The sequence below is a fragment of the Danaus plexippus genome, chromosome 23 (genome assembly GCF_018135715.1).
Source record: "Danaus plexippus chromosome 23, MEX_DaPlex, whole genome shotgun sequence".
Classification (NCBI taxonomy): Eukaryota; Metazoa; Arthropoda; class Insecta; order Lepidoptera; family Nymphalidae; genus Danaus; species Danaus plexippus.
The window spans coordinates 4,566,428-4,587,927 of NC_083551.1; the positions used below are offsets into that span (position 1 = coordinate 4,566,428).

Genomic DNA, 21,500 nt, shown 5'->3' on the forward strand with positions numbered 1-21,500 from the left:
GATAATGGGAACGTTATTTTTAATTTTCAGTGTATACATTTATGCTGAAATAGTCTTTATTTCCATGAAACTAAAGTCTTCTGCAGCTGCAAATTTTCAGGTTGAATTCCCCCAGCTAACGCATAGAATAATGGAAGTTAAACTCATACAATAAAGTTCAATTTCAATTGTGATTTATAAAAGTTAGAAGTGAAGTAACGCGCAGCCGCCTGTTTCCCGGTCAGTAGGCTTGGGGGCGCCACCGAGCACGGACGTGTCGCAGCCTGTAACCTGTCAATTGAGTACAAATAATTCCACAGTCAATTCCTGCCTTCCATTTAGTATAGTAACTTAATATTTGTTATGTAACATGTTTTAATGTTATGTGTTAGTTCCGGGCGCCATTGGCGTGTTACGTAACAGTTCCGTGAATCAATAGCGGCCTTAAATAGTTAGGGTTGAACAGCTGGCTTACGGCCAGGCGATGCAGCCCCCGGTGAGTACGGACTTTACGTTTTTGGGGCAGGGTAACGGAGATTTGCGGGGGTAAATGTAATTTGCAGAGGGTAACACCTGTTTGGTGATCCGACCTAATTGCTTATTGGATTGACTGAAACATGTTTCACGTAAATTTACAGAACAATTTAACTTATTCGCCATTGCGTTTTTTCGTTTTCAATTTACGTGAAATGCATTTTATAATTAAATAATTACTAACACGAATTAATTGGTGTAATGTCGTTATTGAACCGTAATAACTACACCTTAACCAGCTTACATTTTTATATTTTGCTTATGTAATAGGTATAGTTATTTATTTAATAATAAAAAAATACTCCTATAGTCACAAATATATGTTTATAGTACCTCGATTTAGTATATAATTACTTTTATACATTTAACATAGCTACAAGTTTCTTTTATAAATACTTTCAATAGAAAAATATCAAAAATATCACCCTCACATATAAAGTTGAAAGGTATTTTTTAACGATATTCTTATCAAATAAAATTTTTAATATTATTAAAACCGCGAAAATATGTACGCATATGAAACATCATATAGAATAATTATGTAACACATGCGAAAACATATAAAAAACAAACGGATCCGGCTGAAAAATTAAGAAAAATATATTCAACATTCAGAAGAGGTTTATTGCAAGATGACAAAAGAGCTTCCACGTCAATAAAAATGTATACGCGACTCGTTTATATGCCCTCTTGAATAATCAAAAAGCTTTATCGTCTCTTATAAATTTAAATCACGAAATCATTTTAAAGCCTTTCAGTCATCAAAGAGCAATTTATTGAAATAAATGGCTTCAATAATTTTATTATTAAAAATTTTATAAGAAACACGAATACCATATAATTGCAAACATACTTTATTCCTTTTAATATTTCTAATCGGCAGAAAGGTTAAAATTCATAGTGTGTCTGTATTTTTGACACTGGCAATTAAAACATAAAACAAAAATGGCGGACATGACGTCATCAAATGGTGACGTCGCCCCGGCTGAATTCTATCGATGTAAAGCCCCGTTTGCAGTGGGATTTACGCAAAATGTTCCATTTTAATTGATGTTATTTATCAGACGGATCGGTACATAAATTTTCTTGACAGTCTGATTCCATTTCATTAATGCTAATATTTTTCTCATTTTCACGGTCTCTATACTAATTTATTATGAAAATTACGAAACTTTTCCATTTATTATAAATATTGGTAAAAGTGAAAAGTTTGTATGTATTTCTAGGACTCTGTATAGATAAATTATATATTTAATAATATGATAACGTATATGATTAATCTTTAAGCATGCTAAACAATTGTAAATTTAAGGATATATTATATTTTATACGTATACAGTCAAATTACTTGATATGTAAATCACGGGCATAATTCATATTTCCCATCACATGTACGACAGTGGCGCCGCCACGTCGCTTTGTACTCAACGCGACCTACTTTATGGGCGCATCAATTTAGTACATTTGACATCATGTTTGATATACTCGTATTGTAAAACAATAATTACTCTACCAAATACAGATTAAGTATTATATTGTTTTAAACAACATTCGTCTGAGATCTTAGTATTTTGTTGCTTATTGTAAAAATTTTCATGAACTAAATAACTGAACGATTTGATTTTTCACGAATTTGCCTTTTTGTTTCTACAACTATATAAGCTGTTTACATATTTGATAGCTAGATTATCTTTAAAGTCTATTGAATTTAAATTATTATATGAGAAATGTGTTAATAAATAGTTTTGTGTAATAATAGACTGATGTAACAAAAATAATAGACTGATGCAAACTTAAATTAAAAAAAACAGTTAACAAAAAAGGTTAGATAACATTTTGTGTATGTCCATATTCAAATTACTTGTATAGTTGCTACTGTATAGTTGAATGGTTCATAGTTCTGAAATTATACTAAAGAATACACTAAAGAAAATATTATACATATAGTTTCGATACATAATATAAATGAAAATATTATTTTCATATAATACAGAATAAACGGAAAACTCTTTGATTGGATAAAAAAACATCTACTTCGTTCTGAGATTCTCACTTTGTATTCGTATAGACGCTTCGGTAGACTTCGATATAAATTGAATAAGAAAAGAGGTTACACTAAATAGGACGTAAACTTTTTAATCTTTTCCTTTGTCATAAAATTTTTAAGCATTCTTTTTTTAAACTGTTTTATGAAAATTAAACAACAACATATATTGTTGTTGATTCCTTATACATATTTATTAGTTATTCTACACAAACATTTCTTTAACATTACATCATATAAGTAAAGTAACTATTTTTTTTTAAACATGTATTTATAAAAAGAAAGAGATTTAAGTAATTATAAATACAAGAGTATAGTAGAATTATGAATTTTGTACGCTGTACCTACTCTGTTCTATTTTCTTTAAGAACATATCACGCCTCTTTTTAGACTTAAAAAATTTCTTCCTCACGTATTTATATGAGACAGTATTAATGAAACATAACCTGACCTAAAAGAAACATCTATATAATACAATAAAGTTATCGCCTCAAAATATATACTTCAGATATTTTTCTCTGTCTTCAATGGATTAATGTATGAAAAATAAGAATGTTTTATTTTTTTTTGTTTATCAAAAGAAATATATTTATATAGAATATAAAAGATTTTTGAAACATAATAATGTTTTTTCCGATCAATAGGAACTTTCGTTGAAATACGCTACTATTAATACGCCTTTGGAGATTATAAACCAGCAAAACTTGAACTCTACGTATCAACACATCGATGTTTTAGCATCACTTGATTTTGAACCTAAACGTTTTTACAACAAGAGCTAAATTTGATCAAAATAATAAATATCGATCAATACATACAGTTCCAAACCCAAAATGTACTACGGAAAATCAACAAGCATTAGAAAATGAATAAAACCTTTTAGTTAATATTTTTGAAGACAATTTTTCCGCTTTATATTAATAAGATGTTATAATAGAATTAAAAATAGCAAAAGCTTTCGAGGAAATGTGTCTGATAAAAGAAATTTACTTAATAAGAATAAGAAATTATAAAAAATCTAGGAGATTAAATTGTGCACTTTGAAATAAGAAAAGGTCGTAGTCTGGTTTATTAGATTAAAAAAAGAGATTGCTCCATTTTAAATATAAATTATCTTTGTAATGTATATTTTAATATAACAATCACAATTTTGATACGCAGTGTATACTGGGGTTGCCATGTACAGGACTGTATTTCACTTAATTCAGACATTTGACAGATATTAAGGCGCGTATATTGTTTAGAGCTGTCAGTTATTGTGTTAGCATTTAATTTCAGACATCTCATTAGCACCACAGAATAATCAAAATTAATTAATTAAAATATTTGTACAATACAGAATGTCGATTTTATTTAAATTATAATTCAATATTTTTTAGCAATAATACAGGTCGTACCATAAATTAAAATCTTGTCTTTCTAAACTATAGTACTCGTATTTATCAGCATAAAAATACGAATTACAATTTTGCGTTCAGATAAATAGGTCTTTCAAATGACATATATAAAATTATAATATATATGTATATATAAAAAATCGAAAACACTCATAATATTACGTTACAAAATTTTATGTTATTGCACTTATTTCTAGTAACTGTTTATTTGATAATTTTTCACTGGCATATCTTCCAAAAGGCACCCCTAATACTTCATCTCAGGCGACCTAAATCTCTAAAGAAATCGTTACTCATATTTATTGGCTGTATAAAAACTGACCATTGCCTTTTTGTGATGATTATCGTGATAAAAAAAAAAGATTCCGAAAACAATTTCTCCTTTCAAATAGTACAAATATATTTCAATGTAGAGTATATTCTAATGACTAATCCATTAATATTTGGTTCAAAGATACGTACAGTATCGACCTTTCGAGAAGACTGTGAAGTGCTTAAACCTACTACAAGTTGACTCTGCTAAAGGTTATGACACTTCAGCATTTTTTTTTTCTATTTATGTCAAGAATTATGACAGGTTGTTCGTTAAAACCTTTTTGGTTATTAAAAAAAATATTTAACCTGTATTATATTATGTGTTTTTCTTAGGTATTTATTGTTACATAATTACACGTTGGTTTTATAAAGAGTTTTTTGTTTTTTGTTTAAAGTTCTATGTCTTCAACCAAAACTTAATTATTTCCAAAACCAATTAATCTTCATATGAACCTTAACTCGTGAAAAGTTACAGATATAAATTACATCTTTTTTAAAAATTATAACAAGGATAACAAGAAAAAAAAAACTCGCGAAGAGTAAAATGTATCCGACATCAGCTGAGTAGTCGACCGGAAAATTAGGGCGTCACATAACAAAATATTACTCCCTTGAAAAGTTTCTATTAAATTTACAATAAAACATATCATTAAAAATTTAAATGAAACTAGTATTATTCGGATATACTACGCGGATTTTATTATTTAAAAACTACATAATCCCGACGTTTCGGTTACTTTGCAGCAACCGTGATCACGGGCAGACGAGAATCATTAAAAATCTTCTACTCTCATTTATACTTTGGGAATATGATACAAATTTTTTACTTACTATTATAATCATTGAACGTAAACATTGATAAGAGTCGTTGATGAAATAGGCAATATAAACCCGTTTTATTTATATAAAACTATTTAAAATTGGACGTCCGAAAAGACGTTTTCTTTAAAACAAATGTTCAGACACCCCGGGACACATTTATCAGCTCGGAATAAAATAAATCACTCCGTCTCAGAATCAACCCGTGATTGTTCAAAGTAATTTGATAAGGTCGGCGAAAGAGCAAACACTTGAAGGAAACCGTTTAAGATTAACTCACAGGCTTATATTTAAAAGTATTTGTTTCATTTTAACTGATAGTTTTTGTTTTACAAATAAAAGCAATACTTTTATTATATAAAATTCATGTTCTTTTTAAGAAACTGTTTTAAATTTTTAAATTAAATAAATTGTTGTTTTTTTTTCTCTTGGAAATTAAATAAACGGTTTGAAAAATATTTTTTTTACAAATATGAATTGATAAAATCAGTACTAATCTATATTTTATTAAATAAATAAATGACATATTAAAGTATAAATCTTCTTTTGAGATAAATATATAACAATTTATCGTGGCTTTGTCCATTTTTTTCAGCAGCTTAATTGTCAATCTCATTATAACATTGAGAGATCGAAAACCAAGTCTCTTCTTAAATATAAACTGATTCCTATTTCTACGATATAATCACACAAGCATCTCTGACGAGAGAAATCTTTAACAAATCGCTTGGTCTGTATAAATAATGCAATTCGTTACACAACATCCACTTTATAGGGATAATATTTATGACGGCTGCAGTAAAAGAGGTTTTATAGCTCACGATATGACTTTCGGAAGATTTATCAACAGATTTTTATCAGCAATAAAAGCGAGATTAATTTTATATTAAAATGTTTTTAAATTCGTATAAAAAAAACTTAAAATCTTTTGATTTAAGTATAAAGGTTATTCGAGAAGTTTCGTTGCTTCAATTTCATTGTTGTATTATTGTGTAACAAGTATAGTAACAATTTTATATACAATAGATCTTTTTAGGCGAAAGTAACAGATTCTATAATATGTTCTGAGTAAGCTTAAACAAATTTAACAAGGAAGTAACTAATTAAATAAAAGCACTGATTGATACCGGCGATTCGGCATTGTTTATTATATATAATAAAACTGTAATTATTTTTTTTTTGCTAAGGTTTCATTCGCACTGGGATCGCGGAATATTTTGCCAATGTCATATTATATTATATGAAGTCTGTGGAATGTTACGATTTGACAGGTGTCAGGGAGTTGTTTCAATAGATATGTCATTGCAGAGAATGCGTAAGCCGCGCCGGCATCGATGGCTGACGGTGTCTGTGTTCTTCATAGCCTACTCCGTTTTCCAAGCTGTGTTGAGCCATCCATCAGAACCTGCGAACCCCGAGGCTGACACTGCTAGGGTCTCCCAAGCCCCAGATATAAAAACGACTAGTGACCTTAAAGGTACGAGTACGTCCTAATAAGTAGATATAGACTATGTTAAAACCCATAGTTACAGATATTTCGCGATAAGCAATATCAAAATGGCACTATCTTAATTTTAGGAATTTATTTTAACCTGCCTCTTAATTTACATAATCATCCTCGAACTTTATTCAATTTATTTGTATTATATATTAAATTTTATAAAGGTTTTGGACTCGAAATTATCATAAATGTCTGAGACAATACTTAGAAAAACTCCTGCAGAATAGGACATAAACAGAAAAAAAAAATATTAAAATATTGGTATTAAGCGTTTTACCAGTTTATTTTCATAGAAATCAAAATTGATGATAAACTCCCTTTCCGAAATAGCTGGACCAATTGTCACTCCGAGTGCGGCAAGTAAGGAAGAAGTCACGAAACCAGAAGGCAAGAAAGCTATGAAAGGACTGATAGACGAAACAGAAGAAGGGGAGAAGAAAAAGCAAAAAGACGCCGGATATGAGGAGGTAGGAACATAGAATTTGGGGAAATCTTTAACAAAATTTTATGAGCTTTCTCACATTTTTCCTAGAACTTACGTAGCCAGCGTTATCGCATAATTTCTTTTTGTTGGTATATAGTTTTCAGGCGGCGTTAATACTTGGCCGACTGACCTTTCTTTTGATTTATTCAACCACTTTAACTACAAACAAAATATTTCGCATGTATCCGATAATGTCCTCTACCGACATTACTTTAAGTTCTGGTTTACGATGTCAGATACATTCGCTTTAAGTAATTTGCATCTAAAAATTTGAAACACGAGGTTCAGGTTCTAAGCATCTAGGTTGGCCCAATTTTCCTCATTAATGCAAACGACTTCCTTGTTCCGAAATGTCGAAAAGAAATAACAGCTTGAAAAGGTGGATAAATAAGTTTTTGAGATGTCTTTACTAATAGCTTTAAAGCATTGATAAAACAAACTTATATAGCACCCTGTTAATTTTAGTGACGTCTTGAAGGAGTCCATGTTTTCTTGAATTTAAGAAAAAGGTTCATGTTTGGTATGTTACAAGGCCAGTGACCCGAGTTGTGTACCTAACCTCTTATTTATACTGCAGAAGTTTCAAATGTTTTAAGTAGACAAAAGAATATATATTTTTTAATTACGGTCTGAAATACTACCGAATACAGCTTCGTTTTACCGGTTTTGCTCAAAAATCTTTCACAAAATAAAACGCATATAACGAAAGTGCACATAACTTATTAGTCCCAACAAGTAAAGTCAAATGCGCGTCTTTATCCTCGTGGTGTATTTTGCCAGGACACGGGCACGGTGGTGATAAGGAAGGAAGAAGAAAGGGAAGAGGAGACAGATGCAGTACCAACCGTGCATCCGCTGAGGAACTGCACGCCACCAGCCATAGAACAGGTTTAATAAAATATTTTGCATTTGAAATAAAGATACGAAAACGTGCTGTTATAAAATAGATGAAAATATATATCCAATAGAATTTTTTTTTATAAAAAAAAATATATATTTATATACACGAATAAAAACTTGTACTTATGTTTTGTCAAACTTTTTTCATTAGTTTTTATTCAAAATATTATGAAAGAAAATTTTGTAACGTAAATATAATTTGTGAAGATTTACGATGATATAATCTACCAACGCGTCTAGGGATTTCGTCTTTCTTGATATTATTGGCGCAACTGATTCGTCTTTTTTCGTTTCCTACAAATATTTCGCTGACATAGTCTGTGGGAAGGAAAACATGACTTGACCTTTCAATCGGATGTAACACTCGACAAACTGAATAAAACTCGCGAGAATCTTAGATCTCATTACACTCGACAAAACTTTTATAACTTTAAACGATGAGAATATTTGCTGTTCGATTTCAATCTACGACGAAACTTTTAATGTTCAGTTTATTTATAAAATAGTTTCCAGAACAGAAATACAAATAAACCAGCCCGTTTTCTATTTAATTAATGTTGAATATAACGAATTGGACTAATTATGCGTCCGTGGTATGAGTTTAAAACAAACTGAAAGCTGACGAAGTAAAATTTGGGGTCACGTTACTGAGATGATTATTTAAAATCACGTTTGAATTTTATATATGTATGTTATTTTAAGAAAAAACACTCCCTCTGTTACCTTGTTATGCAATTTTTGTTTAGCATTTATGAATAAGATTGGGTTATCAAAAAGGACCTACAAAATCTTACTTTCACAGATTACATACTACTTACTTTTAAAATGGTAAAGGCTCATTTCTTTAGATCACAATTCTATCTGAAGCAATGATGTGCAATGTCTTTATAATTACGTCAAATTATTGCCTCCATATGTATGTATTATTCTTAAAAATTGTCTAAACCGCCTGAATGTGAAATACATTTGTAGAATACCCACTAGGTAGGTGGCTTCTTTTTTCAAAATTTGATTTTAAATTTGAATCTTCCGTAATGAACCAAGCGCATTTTGTTAAGTTTTGAAACTAACTAAATATTATGAATAGTTCCCCAGACCTCTTATGGGTCAAACGGCTAGGAGACACGGAGGGCTGATAATCCACGTACTCGTGGCCGTGTTCACTTTCATTGGACTGGCGATTGTCTGCGACGAATACTTCGTTTCCAGTTTGGACAGGATTTGCGAAGGTATTGTTAGAAAAAAACATTTTTCTCCATTGACACAAAAGAATCCGATATAAAAAAAAACCTTTATACGTATTATAGTTAACAAAGACGAGATTAATAACCCTAAGATGGTATTGCGTAATAAGTTTGATCAAAAATCATTATATAAATATTTTTATTAGTATAGACTTTTAATTATAAAGTAGAGATTTCAACAAAGATATAAAATTCGAAAGTCGCGAGTTTTCTAATAGTTTTTTTTTTAATTCAATTCAGTTAAATTTAACCAATGTCACTGTCATATTTCTTTGGTGTTTAGAGCTGAAGCTGGCTCCGGACGTGGCCGGAGCGACCTTCATGGCGGCCGGCAGCTCGGCTCCCGAGCTGGCTACTGTTGTCATCGGCGTGTTCTGCGCTCAGGATGACATCGGTAAGACCGGAAATGATGCGGACTAACGGAAAGATCAAAAAGATTAACATTGCTTATTAAAAATATATAACGCAATGCTGTGAACAGACACACATGTATTGTCACATACTCGGTACTCTATATAACTTATCCACTCATAATATTTTTTTATTTCGTAAAAATGTTTTTTTAAGTAAATTGATGATAGAACAATGAAGGTGTGTTTTTTTTTGCATCAAAATTTATAGCTAACATCCTCCGCGTTGGCGATACAGAATATATCTGTATTAATATTGGCCCACAGACTAATCTATCGTGCACAGATTGTAACAAGTTATTTTTCAATGTTGTCAGGTTCTGAACAATATGGATCAGATTTTCCAAGTTGTTACGTTGTTTCTCAGTTGGAGCCTTTGAATAAGCCTGAATATAATAACATTGGATACTGGCCTCGCTTATATCTGTGCATTCGTAACTGTGCAATGTGCAGTTAATCGTGTGTGTGTGTGTGTGTAACCGTGACCCGTGGTTGGCGCAGGCGTCTCCGGTGTGATCGGTTCAGCTGTTTTCAACATAATGTTCGTGATCTCTGTGTGTGCTCTCTGCGCTGGGACCGTATCTCACCTGAACTGGTGGCCTCTGTGCCGCGACTGCTTCTTCTACGCCATATCCATACTCGTGATGCTCTGCACTATTGCAAACGGCTTTGTGTCCTGGTGAGTATAAGATCCGGCTCGTCTATATTCGGGTTTAGATATCGGTTTTATTTCGACCTCGTGAACTCGGACGATAAAGTTGATATCTTCTCGTTTATACAAAGTAATCGAAAAATTACTTATTCGCTGAAATTCTTAGAAATAATTTAATTCGTTTATTTTTGTAAATGTTTGTATAAAATTTAAATATTACGTTAAAATCTACATGATCGTGATTCACTCTATGTAAGATATCTTAAAACATCTTCAGTCGTATTTTTAATAATACCATATCCTATTTTAAAAAAATAATATGCAGCTTGGTACATAAAATGTATTAATTTAATTTCGAAAAATCTCATATGTTTTATCGTTTAATTTTTACTTTTACAATAATATGATAAATAAAGTATACATTTATTTTTATATATATAAAAAACTCCATATTTTTTTTAAAGAATAAATTCGGAAGTACCCGCTTTTTGAAATAACTAATACCATGAAAGCAATTAAAATGCTCGCCTCACAAACAAACGCCCGAGCAATTAGGACCGCAATTAATTACACCACTCTAAATATTTAAGGCTCTGTGTATCCAGGGATAAGTAGAGCTTTGTCTATTTCCACCGCTCATATAAACGCGGTTGTAGGCCCGAGGCCCTGTTCATGCTGATCATGTACGGCGTGTACTGTGTCGCTCTGCGTTTCAACACGGCCTTGGAGCGGTGGGCTCTGACGCTTCCGCTGCCTTTCAAACTGCCATCCAGAGAGGAACAGGCGGCGTTGGTCACTTACAAGTGAGACTTTATTCGATACTTATATTATGAATGCGATAATTTGTCAGTATGTATGTATCGTGCCTATCAGCAGACAGTTAATGAACAGATATCAATAAAACTACAGTTATGAAGTTGATGTAACAGAATAAGATTTGTGCCACAAAACGTAGTGGCATTTTTATTTTGTTTGAAGTCTCATGACACAGACTACAGACGTATTGGCTGTTGATGAGCACGTCTATTGTCTTAAAACGAAATGTATTGAAAGAAAACATGAGATTTATATTAAAATTAAATGATACAATTTTATAACATTTTCCGTGTGTATAAACTGCTATGCAAATTCAAAACACATAAATTAAAATGCCTTTTATTGCGAGTACTTAAAGTTTATATTCGTTTAAGCAGTCCAATCTATGTTTGTTTATCTTAATTTCTATGTATTTCATACAATAGGTATGTTAGAGCTTAGGTACATTATATCAGTATGGGAAATAATGTGATGATTACGAATAAGGAGCGCCGGTGCGACGGGGGCTGGTGGGTCTGCGGAGGCCCCGGCGGGTGAGGGTTCCGTGGGACAGTACGCGGAGGTCGGAGGCACCAACGAACAACCGCAGACAGGTGTGTGGGAACTAATTCTGTAATTCTGAGGTGTGAAGGGTCATTTTTGAATGAAGCTATCCACGGTGATGTTCTTGGCTAGTGAATGTCATCGAGTCGAGGTTACTTGTTCCATGGCCCAATTATACGGGGTGGTTAGTATCAAAAACAATTAGATAGGACTAACATCTTCCCTAGGGGGGGAACGGAACTCATGTCCCAACAAACGGCTCGGTACCGAAAAACTCAGGTCGCGTCCCTCAACATCCAGAGCGTTTGTTTCTAACGAAGCGAGAAGAAAATACGAAGCTGCATCTCCTAGTAACCGTCATAAATCCTAACACTCAAAGTTTGTTTACATAAAACGTGAATTAAAATTAAATTTTATATAGACAGATTAATCTACAAGACGAAGTCTTTGAAATAGCTAATTAAAAGTAATTTTAATTCAAACAACACTCCATCGTTCTGTATTTAAAACCCGGTTATATGATATGTGTTGTGTTGTGTTGTGTATGTGCCAAGTAGTCATTAAAATAGATTTCACCACTGTCATAACACTGAACGCAGATTATTCATGAAAAAGTACTACAATCGAACGAAGTTAGTACGAGAATCGTTCGGAAATTCAATTGGCAGTTGTGTTCAAATATTTACGTATGTAAATTCCTGAACGTAGCTTTCAGGAGAACGCAATAAAAATTTAATTTCGGTTCCCTTTCTGTCATTGGCGTGTGTCATATAATTTTATATCATATCGGTATAGCTACTGTCACCTTTGTCTAGTTTTCTCCTAACCCTTTCTGTCTGTCCACCCCACTGTATAAATACGGAACGTACGAACATATTACAAATAACATTCTCATCTCGTCCGCCCGTGATCGAGGTCGCCAGGTGACCGAAACCTCGGTATTATGTAGTCGAAATAATAAAAAAAAATATCAGTTTTATTTCAATGTACTTTTTCTATTCTGTCATTTATAATCCAAGTCCGCTCACAAAATAATACAAGTAAATTAGATTTTTAATCGCCTTAACTCCATAAATGAGTGTTATCGTACTTGATGGCTGTACATTGAATTCCAGCGTACAACCCTGACGGTGCTTACGACAACGCCGCGTACAACGCTGATCCCACACGCGGCTGGGACCCCAATGCCGTTTGGGACCCTGACCGCGCCTGGGATGAGACCTCCATGGTAAATAAAACATTTAAATACTTAATTTTTAGTGATATATATTTTTTTTTTGCGCATAAAGAATTGGCCTAATATTTAAAAGTTACTTAATCGGTTCAGTAAAAAAGATTATTTTTTAACTCAAGTCAAATGTCAATAGCTATCAAAGAAATATTACAATAGCCTTGCTTGTTGGAAAGAAAACCGAAAACCTAATATATATATATGTTTTTTTCAGCAACAACCACCAGTGACTCAGAACCAGTCCTGGGGAGACGTCGGCAACCAGATGCAGTCACCGGAGGTTCAGTCACCACAGCAACAGACCAGCCAACAGCAACAGAAAACGCAACAGGTGAGGCGGAGACCGTTGAGCTCGCCCAGCAACAAATACCACGGAACTTTCGTCTTCACCGAAAACTGTCCGCGATATGCACTTAGAATGTCTTTGAATTTTTGTTTAAAAACTTAAAATAGTCAATGTACCCACACAGTTACAATGTGACATCGCGTATACACTCCATGAGTCGCTTTGTTCCCTCCTCTGCACACAACACAGCCCCCAAATACTAATTCCATTTTATTTCTACTTCCAACATTCCGTCAGTGAAACACAAACCGGAAGTCTTATGTATGAATCAATCCCTCCGTCTAAACACAGTTCTATCAAACTGGTTCTTATATTTTCTTATGTTTTTGTTTATTATTATTATTATTATTTTCATTATTTTTCTCTGTCTTCGTGAGTTTCGTTCAAGCCATTATCAATTTTAATATGAATTTCGTTTTTGTTGGTCAATAAGCCTATTTACTTTTACTTATTCACTTGATACGACCCGTAACCTTATCGGCTGCATACTCCATGTATTCGTCTATTTAAAACCCTATCTTAATAGAGACTATCTGTCTTATCTTTAATATCTTTATATTTCAGGCGCCCCCCCAACCCGCCTACTACAAGGCCAAGGAGTACAACCCCGAGACAGCTGTAGACCCTCTCGTCAAACCCATCGGCGCCAGTGAGTTTGTTCACTTTGCAAAAAATATTTTTTTTTTACGATTTACACCTATATGCTTATCCTTTTATATTCAAGTCAGTAAAAAAATGAAAAAAAAATAATTGAAATACATATATTTTTAGCAATATTACATCGTGTCTGTGAGAATGCCAGTGTCGTCTACGTTTTAGACATTCTTTTCCTCAAAATATATACTAATCTAATTAACAATAGTTTTCCCTAAATTTTTTTTACCTAAAATTAGAGCCATATATTTGGTACCGTTCAATCACATTCTGTCAGACTGTGATGTGCCTTATATAATCATTACTGCAACATACCTGTAATTCACACACACACACATCCTGAAGGCAGCTATTGATTTTCGTCGGCCTCATACATCCAAAAGGTTACTACAAAGGACACTCCCAACATATGAATACCTTGTCATGCCTAGTCGCGGTGATTATGGCGGCATCAAGGCTGACTGGAGTCTGGACGGGTCGCCAGAACAACCAATATATCAGTAGCCCTGCGTATGATTCATTACTAAAATGGAATATGAATGGTTAATCGGAACCACAGACCCAACATCACTGGTCCTGTGTATATTTTCGTAAGCATGGAAAAGAAATCAGAACCACAGGCCCAACATCACTGGTCCCGTGTATATTTTCGTAAGCATGGAAAAGAAATCGGAACCACAGACCCAACATCACTGGTCCCGTGTATATTTTCGTAAGCATGGAAAAGAAATCGGAACCACAGACCCAACATCACTGGTCCTGTGTATATTTTCGTTAGCATGGAAAAGAAATCGGAACCACAGGCCCAACATCACTGGTCCTGTGTATATTTTCGTTAGCATGGAAAAGAAATCGGAACCACAGACCCAACATCACTGGTCCTGTGTATATTTTCGTTAGCATGGAAAAGAAATCGGAACCACAGACCCAACATCACTGGTCCTGTGTATATTTTTGTTAGCATGGAAAAGAAATCGGAACCACAGGCCCAACATCACTGGTCCCGTGTATATTTTCGTAAGCATGGAAAAGAAATCAGAACCACAGGCCCACAGCACTGGTCCCGTGTATATTTTCGTTAGCATGGAAAAGAAATCGGAACCACAGACCCAACATCACTGGTCCTGTGTATATTTTCGTTAGCATGGAAAAGAAATCGGAACCACAGGCCCAACATCACTGGTCCCGTGCGTGTATATTCTAATATCCAGTCTATATTTGTAGACCGCCTCCAGCTCGCGTGTTGGTACGTGGCGTTCCCCGTCCACTGGTCGTGTCGCCACACCATGCCTGACAGCCGCGGCCGCTGGTACCCGATCACCTTCATCATCTCCATGCTGTGGATATCCTTCTACTCTTATTTCATGGTCTGGATGATCACCATCATTGGTAAGTTTGGCGACCTTGGGAAGTTATGACGTAACTCTTAATTTTGGCAATTTTTTTTTTCATAAACAATTATCACCAATTAAATGAAACTAATAATTTTCGGATTACTGCGCGTATTTTATTCTTTTTAAAAACTACATACTCCCGACGTTTCGGTTACTTTGCAGCAACCGCGATCACGGGCAGACGAGGTGTGAATGTCTTGTCTCTCTCGTTTACATATGACCTCCTCTGTCCCGTCTGTAAACGCGTTACACCCCAGTGTTAATGTAACCACCTTCTCCGCAGGTTACACCCTGGGTATACCCGACACGGTCATGGGTCTGACCTTCGTGGCGGCGGGCGTGTCCGTGCCTGACGCGTTATCTTCTCTCGCCGTCATCAAGGAAGGGTAAATTTTAAGTGTTGATTTTCATTATTCTGTGAGAGCGCCATATTGTCGTGACGTAGTATAGTGTCAATAATTTACATATAAGCTCTGTGTTAGTCTTATTGATGAATTAATTTTTTTTATTTTCGACATCGTAATCTATAAAGCCACTAAAAATAATTAATTTTTTTATTCAAGAATTATTCTGTTATCGTAAATTCCGGCTAACAATGTTGAATAAATGTCACAAATAGTTTATACATAGCGAGCACATGTTTAAAGTGATTCAGTTCATTCTATTCAGCCTGGTTTTTTTTTAATGTAAAAAGTTTTTATACAATCCCCGCCACGTAAGGTACGGGGACATGGCCGTGTCCAACGCCGTGGGCTCCAACGTGTTCGACATCCTCGTGTGCCTCGGCCTGCCGTGGTTCATTCAGACGGCCATCATTCAGCCGGGGAGTCACGTCAATGTCATTAGCAAGGGTCAGTTTATTGTAGTTTAATCTAGTCCAGTCTAGAACGTTCACGTAAGAACTTTGAATTTTTGTATTAACAGTAGGTACATCTGCCTAAAAAAGGCTATAAGAATGGCCAGTCTGGAAAAATAATAGTTTAATAAATAAATAAAATTATTCCTCTAACATTTTAAATGAATCCCTCCTAGACAATATCTCAGCTATCTCACACCTACCTTATTGATTCATCCTATGTCTTACAATTATAAAATATAAATCTGTTTCGGACCCAAACAGGTTTGTTCCAAATTTAAATCCAACCCCGATGTCATTCAGCCGGCATTATCTAGTATTTTTTGAGGTGGTAGAGCCTAGCCTTGGTAAAATTGCTGCAGCTCGAACATGGGCTGGCTCGAACGGGGAAGTACCACTCTTACAGAAGGTCGGCGTGAAGCAGTCTTTAATGGCTGCGTTTCGTCCGATGAGTGGGAGAGCCGGTTGCCCTTTCCTTTTTCCCATCCTTTCCCATTTCCTTTTCCCTAACCTTTCCTCTCTCTCTCCCCCAAACAAAATTATTTTGCTGATGTCCATGGGCGACGGTGCTACCTCCATCAGGTAGGCCGTCTGCTCGTTTTCCCCCCTTTATCATAAAAAAAAATCTGTAGATAAAACCTCGTTGGTGCAGGTTTGATCTATTCGACCCTGTCCCTGTTCTCGACGGTGATATTCCTGGTCGTGGCGACTCACGCCAACGGCTGGAAGCTGGACCGTAAGTATGGCGCCGTCCTGATGGTTTGGTACCTGCTGTTCATCACCCTGGCCAGCCTGTACGAGCTGAACGTGTTCGGGAACTACCACCCGCCAGACTGCGAGTCCATCTATTAATATGTAACCTTCTTGGTCGACGATTTTATATTATGTTAAAGGAGTTCCCATTTTTTTAATATAGCAGACTTTTGATTGATGCAGATTTTTTATTTAGGTTATATGATACAGCCGATGTCGTTCTAGGTCTCAGGTCAAGTCTAATTTAATGGTTACTAATATTTGTTATATTTGTAAAAAAAAAAAAACAAAGGATTCTCTTCTTATAATATATATTATTATATTTAAATCTGTTCGAGTTGAATGTTTACAACTGTTGCATAAATATTAGAAAATGATCTCTTCGTGGCTGCGTGAATGTGTAAAAAAAATATATAAAAAATATTGAAAAAATATGTTTAAAATACTCAATATTTTCTGGCCTTCGTAGATATAGTGATCTAGCTATCTCTGTTACATAGATAAAAATATTATTTATTGCTAGAAGTGCTATCTTATGATTGATCTAACATCGAGTAGCGTCTTTAGGTAAGAGTATGTCAATGGCGTGTTGTAATTTTTTTTATTTTTGTAAATATTTTAAGGGATATAATTTTATTTTGTTAAACTTTTTACGTTTCGTGTATTTTCACGCACAATCGAATATATTTTCATTAAATTTACCAGAACCCCAGATTCTTTACGATGTTGTTGTTGTTGTCGTTGTTTTTTTTATTATCTGTCACATTCTATATGAAGTGAATATTCTATCTGTCATATTCTATCCGTGTATCTTTCTTGACGTGTATTGTGATACTTGTATGTATTTTAGACGCAAAGCGTTATATAAACTGTTTATAAATTTTAAAAACAATTCATCGAACCAAACGAGTATTAATATTGAGACAAATAATTGATTATTGTCAAAATTGATTTTAAAATTTATATAGTTTAAATTATATAGGGTTGCATGTAATCACATATATCTCCTTATATAGATATATTATGAATGTTTGTCTAGTTTTAGCGTGAATTACGTACATTTTTATAGCCGTTTAATATTATATAGTTATTCATGTCTCTGCGAGTTAAATTCACTGTTATGTCTATGTAGTCAAGATTTGGATTAGTGACTTAGACACTTCTAGGTTAGGACGTTCGAGATTCGGTCTTTGGTTTTTCGGAATTAAAAAAAAAAAAACAAAATGGCTACCGTTTAATGATTTGTCGTCGATCAGAATCACAGTAGAAGCTTTTCATTGAAGACTAAGCTCCCACAACACATAGTATAATTAAATAATAAATATGATACATCGACGTAAACGAATTAATATGGAAATAAACTATTGAACAAAATTTACACTATAGATTATCATCCGGTTTTAGAGACGATGTTTTTTTTGTACCTTCTTTAAGAATCTGTTGTAATAATATTGTCATTTGTATGCTTAGCACGAGTCTCCCTCGTCACACTACATACTATTGGTTGTCTCTCGTTCAGTAACCCACGTTAACATTAAATGTGTTAAGAATTATGAGTGAAATACTTTAAACGCTCCGTATGTAGTGCGATGGAAACTCATAGTAAGCAAGTGTATGATAAATGTTTTTCCATTTTCCCAGACTACCTCGTCATATCTTCCCTCTATCATTTAGTTGTATATTATTTTATTCGTTCTTGTAATGAATCACGGGTAACATTGACACAGTTTTCTATTAAATTATTAATAAAGTATTACATGTAGTGACAATAATAGCTTTATGTTATGAGTGCGAAAATAAAATTAGCTTCAATTATTCTGTGAAAGAGATACACAGAATAAAAATCGTTCGGAGTGATTATTTACGTCCCATTGGAACTCTCCTCTGTTATATTTGAACGTTGATGTCAAAGACGCCTCTGAATATAAAAAATAATAATAATAATGATAATAAAACAAATGAAATATAAACGAAATTAAAATCGACTTGTGAAAATCCTATTTTATTTAATCCCATAGAAGAATTTTTAATATTAAATGTATTTTAAATGAATGTGTTCGTATTTGATAAAACCCTGTTCCATTAACGAGTAAGGACTGTGAACTGTGTGTGCAATTAATAATGTCAAATTATTATTAATTATTGAAAACGGTAGTTTATTAATGTTAGTGACGTTTCTAGATCCGAGCTTGCTATGGATTTGAAATAATATCCGGCTCTTGCTCAGCGCAGATATTGGAATTGTAGAAAGACAATGTTTTTTGTTTAAATCCCATTGAGTTTTTATTTAATATATTTGAAAACAAGATGGCGTCTATGGAAATAAAGTTTTGTTGTTAGCTCGTCTCCTTTAATTGTTTGTAATGTATGGATTGGCTTATATAATATTGTGATGTACTTTTCCTCCGTGTAACAACAGTTTCATTAATCATCATTATATTAGTGTTGCCATATAAGCTTGATAATATTGTGGTTTGTGAAAAAACCTTAAGTATAATTAATAAATCTGTATACCCTGTTATGAGTGTTTTATAACATAATATCCTTTATATATAACCTCTTAAAGTATCCGTGATCATTAGTTTGTAAAATAAATAATCGCTTATAGTAAATATTATTTAAAATAGCAACACTGTTTGAAAGTTGCATGAAATACTCTTTATATGAGTCTATTGTAATATGTGTATTCTTCATATTGTTGTCATTCTTCTAGAATATTTGGAAATATAAAATTCTAGAAGATTTAATGGAGTCATACTATAATATAAAAGTCACAATCTCCTGTCTTTATGTTAATATCATTTATATGTATATGGAGTTATAATTTTCTTTCTGCATAAAACACGCTATCATTTTAGATGGTCTCAGGCACCAATAGGTTCTCATTCCACTCATACGATTTCTGAAGAATGATATCTGTGTTAATTCACGAAGCACGCGCTGATTACTTTATCTTTATTCTCTGTAACAATGACATCTATTGTCATTTTTTGACCATAAATATTCAAGATTTTCTCACTATATTTGTCATAAAATATGTATTATCTTTTTATAACTTTTTTTTATCAGTACATATTAATATTATTTTATTTTAATAATCGCTTATAAAACAGTATTATAATTATATCGGTCAATTGTTTGAATATTTCAGACTTAAAAAATAACAAAAAAAAAAATTAAAATCAGTAATATATATTATAATTTTTCGGTTGTTAAAATTAATTCGCAGTTTCAATGTTGTTAATGAGTGTGTTTTGTTGACATGAAAATTATAAGATTTCATTCATAGAGGAAATAACAATAATTAACTCTGAAAGCTTTGTTTTTTTTTTCATACAGTTACGTGTTTAAGGCGCAATAACTTTAGTACGGGTTTGAGTAGAAACAGCGATAGTATGCACGTTTTTTAATCATAAATAATCGTATGTATGGTATCAACAGACAGTATTACCGTAACCATATCGAGTACTGGGAAGAGAATTGTGGAATGTTCATTACATTATGTAACTTTCAGTCCGGATCATAATAAATAGAATGGTTAAGTATTTTTCAAGTCTGTCCAATAAACAGCATTCGTTTGGAACAAGTAACACGTTAAAATATTAGGTAGAAAAGCATTTATCACCCTATTTTAATATGTAAACGTATTTCCCTTCTCATTATGTGGAATATTGTTAATGCTATACTAGAAATATGTTAAATAAACTACAACAGATCATATAATAGTTTTATTTATCCTTATCCTCGAAAATAAAGGGCATTATGATCTATAGTACCTACTTAATTCTCAGACTTCTCAGACTTAACAAATGTGGCAAAAATACTATTTCTTTCATTTGACTTACAAATAAGGGAAAAATACTAAGCCGTACACACACGGACAGTGCTATCGAACTTTCTAAAGGCTGTAACCAGTGCCGGCGTTAGGGGGGGGCGTGATGGGGCGATGGCCCAGGGCGACAAATTCGGGGGGGCGCCAAGGTCTGAAGTTGGAGTCTCTTGCCTCTCCTGGTGCAAACCCTCAGAACTGTCCTCTACGCTCTGTGCATATGCATATTTTTTATTGAGATTTTTTTTAGATGGATTTTTTGAGGGTTTTGTGGTCGAGGTGTGACTCTAACGATATCGTTACGGAGCTTACGCTTACGATTGGTGCAATACTTCCACCGCCAAACCGATACGCGTGACACGTTGTAGATGGTGGGGATAACTGAACCTTCTACGTCCGCGTCGTTAGCTCTGGGTAACGCTAAAGGAAAGATGAAATTCTTAATATAATTTTACTTGGGATCAGCAAAAAACTAACACTTGAAATTGCTTCCCTCAAGTGGGCGCCACAATATTTTCGCCCGGGGTATCAGTGGCCCTTACGCCGGCACTGGCTGTAACTCTCGTGAGTTTCAAATGGTTTTGTCAATCAATACAAAAAAGTGTTTCTGGTAGAGATCTCTTTTAAGTGATAAGTTATCCTTTGTGCATCACATTTTTTTTTTGTAATAATATAAACGACAAAAAAAATTGATGCCATTTTGATTTTTTGACAAAAGCAAGTCGTTTTATGTGTAGCTTCCTACAATTAATGATATTAAGTAAAATTCACAGAAAACGATGCTATGATAATCATTTAA

General features: G+C 33.5%; 1 protein-coding gene across 1 annotated transcript; it reads left to right on the forward strand.

The window, feature by feature from the left end:
- Positions 1-239: 239 nt before the first annotated feature.
- LOC116774632 (probable sodium/potassium/calcium exchanger CG1090) lies at positions 240-19,393 on the forward strand. Its single transcript, XM_061524158.1, has 16 exons — positions 240-475; positions 6,397-6,565; positions 6,920-7,056; positions 7,854-7,961; positions 9,061-9,202; positions 9,501-9,611; positions 10,129-10,306; positions 10,936-11,082; positions 11,582-11,688; positions 12,754-12,866; positions 13,084-13,200; positions 13,780-13,864; positions 15,094-15,258; positions 15,547-15,649; positions 15,984-16,114; positions 16,772-19,393. The coding sequence occupies exons 1-16, from the start codon at positions 464-466 to the stop codon at positions 16,969-16,971; spliced, it is 2,025 nt and encodes a 674-aa protein (XP_061380142.1). The 5' UTR covers positions 240-463; the 3' UTR covers positions 16,972-19,393.
- The last annotated feature ends 2,107 nt before the right edge of the window (positions 19,394-21,500 follow it).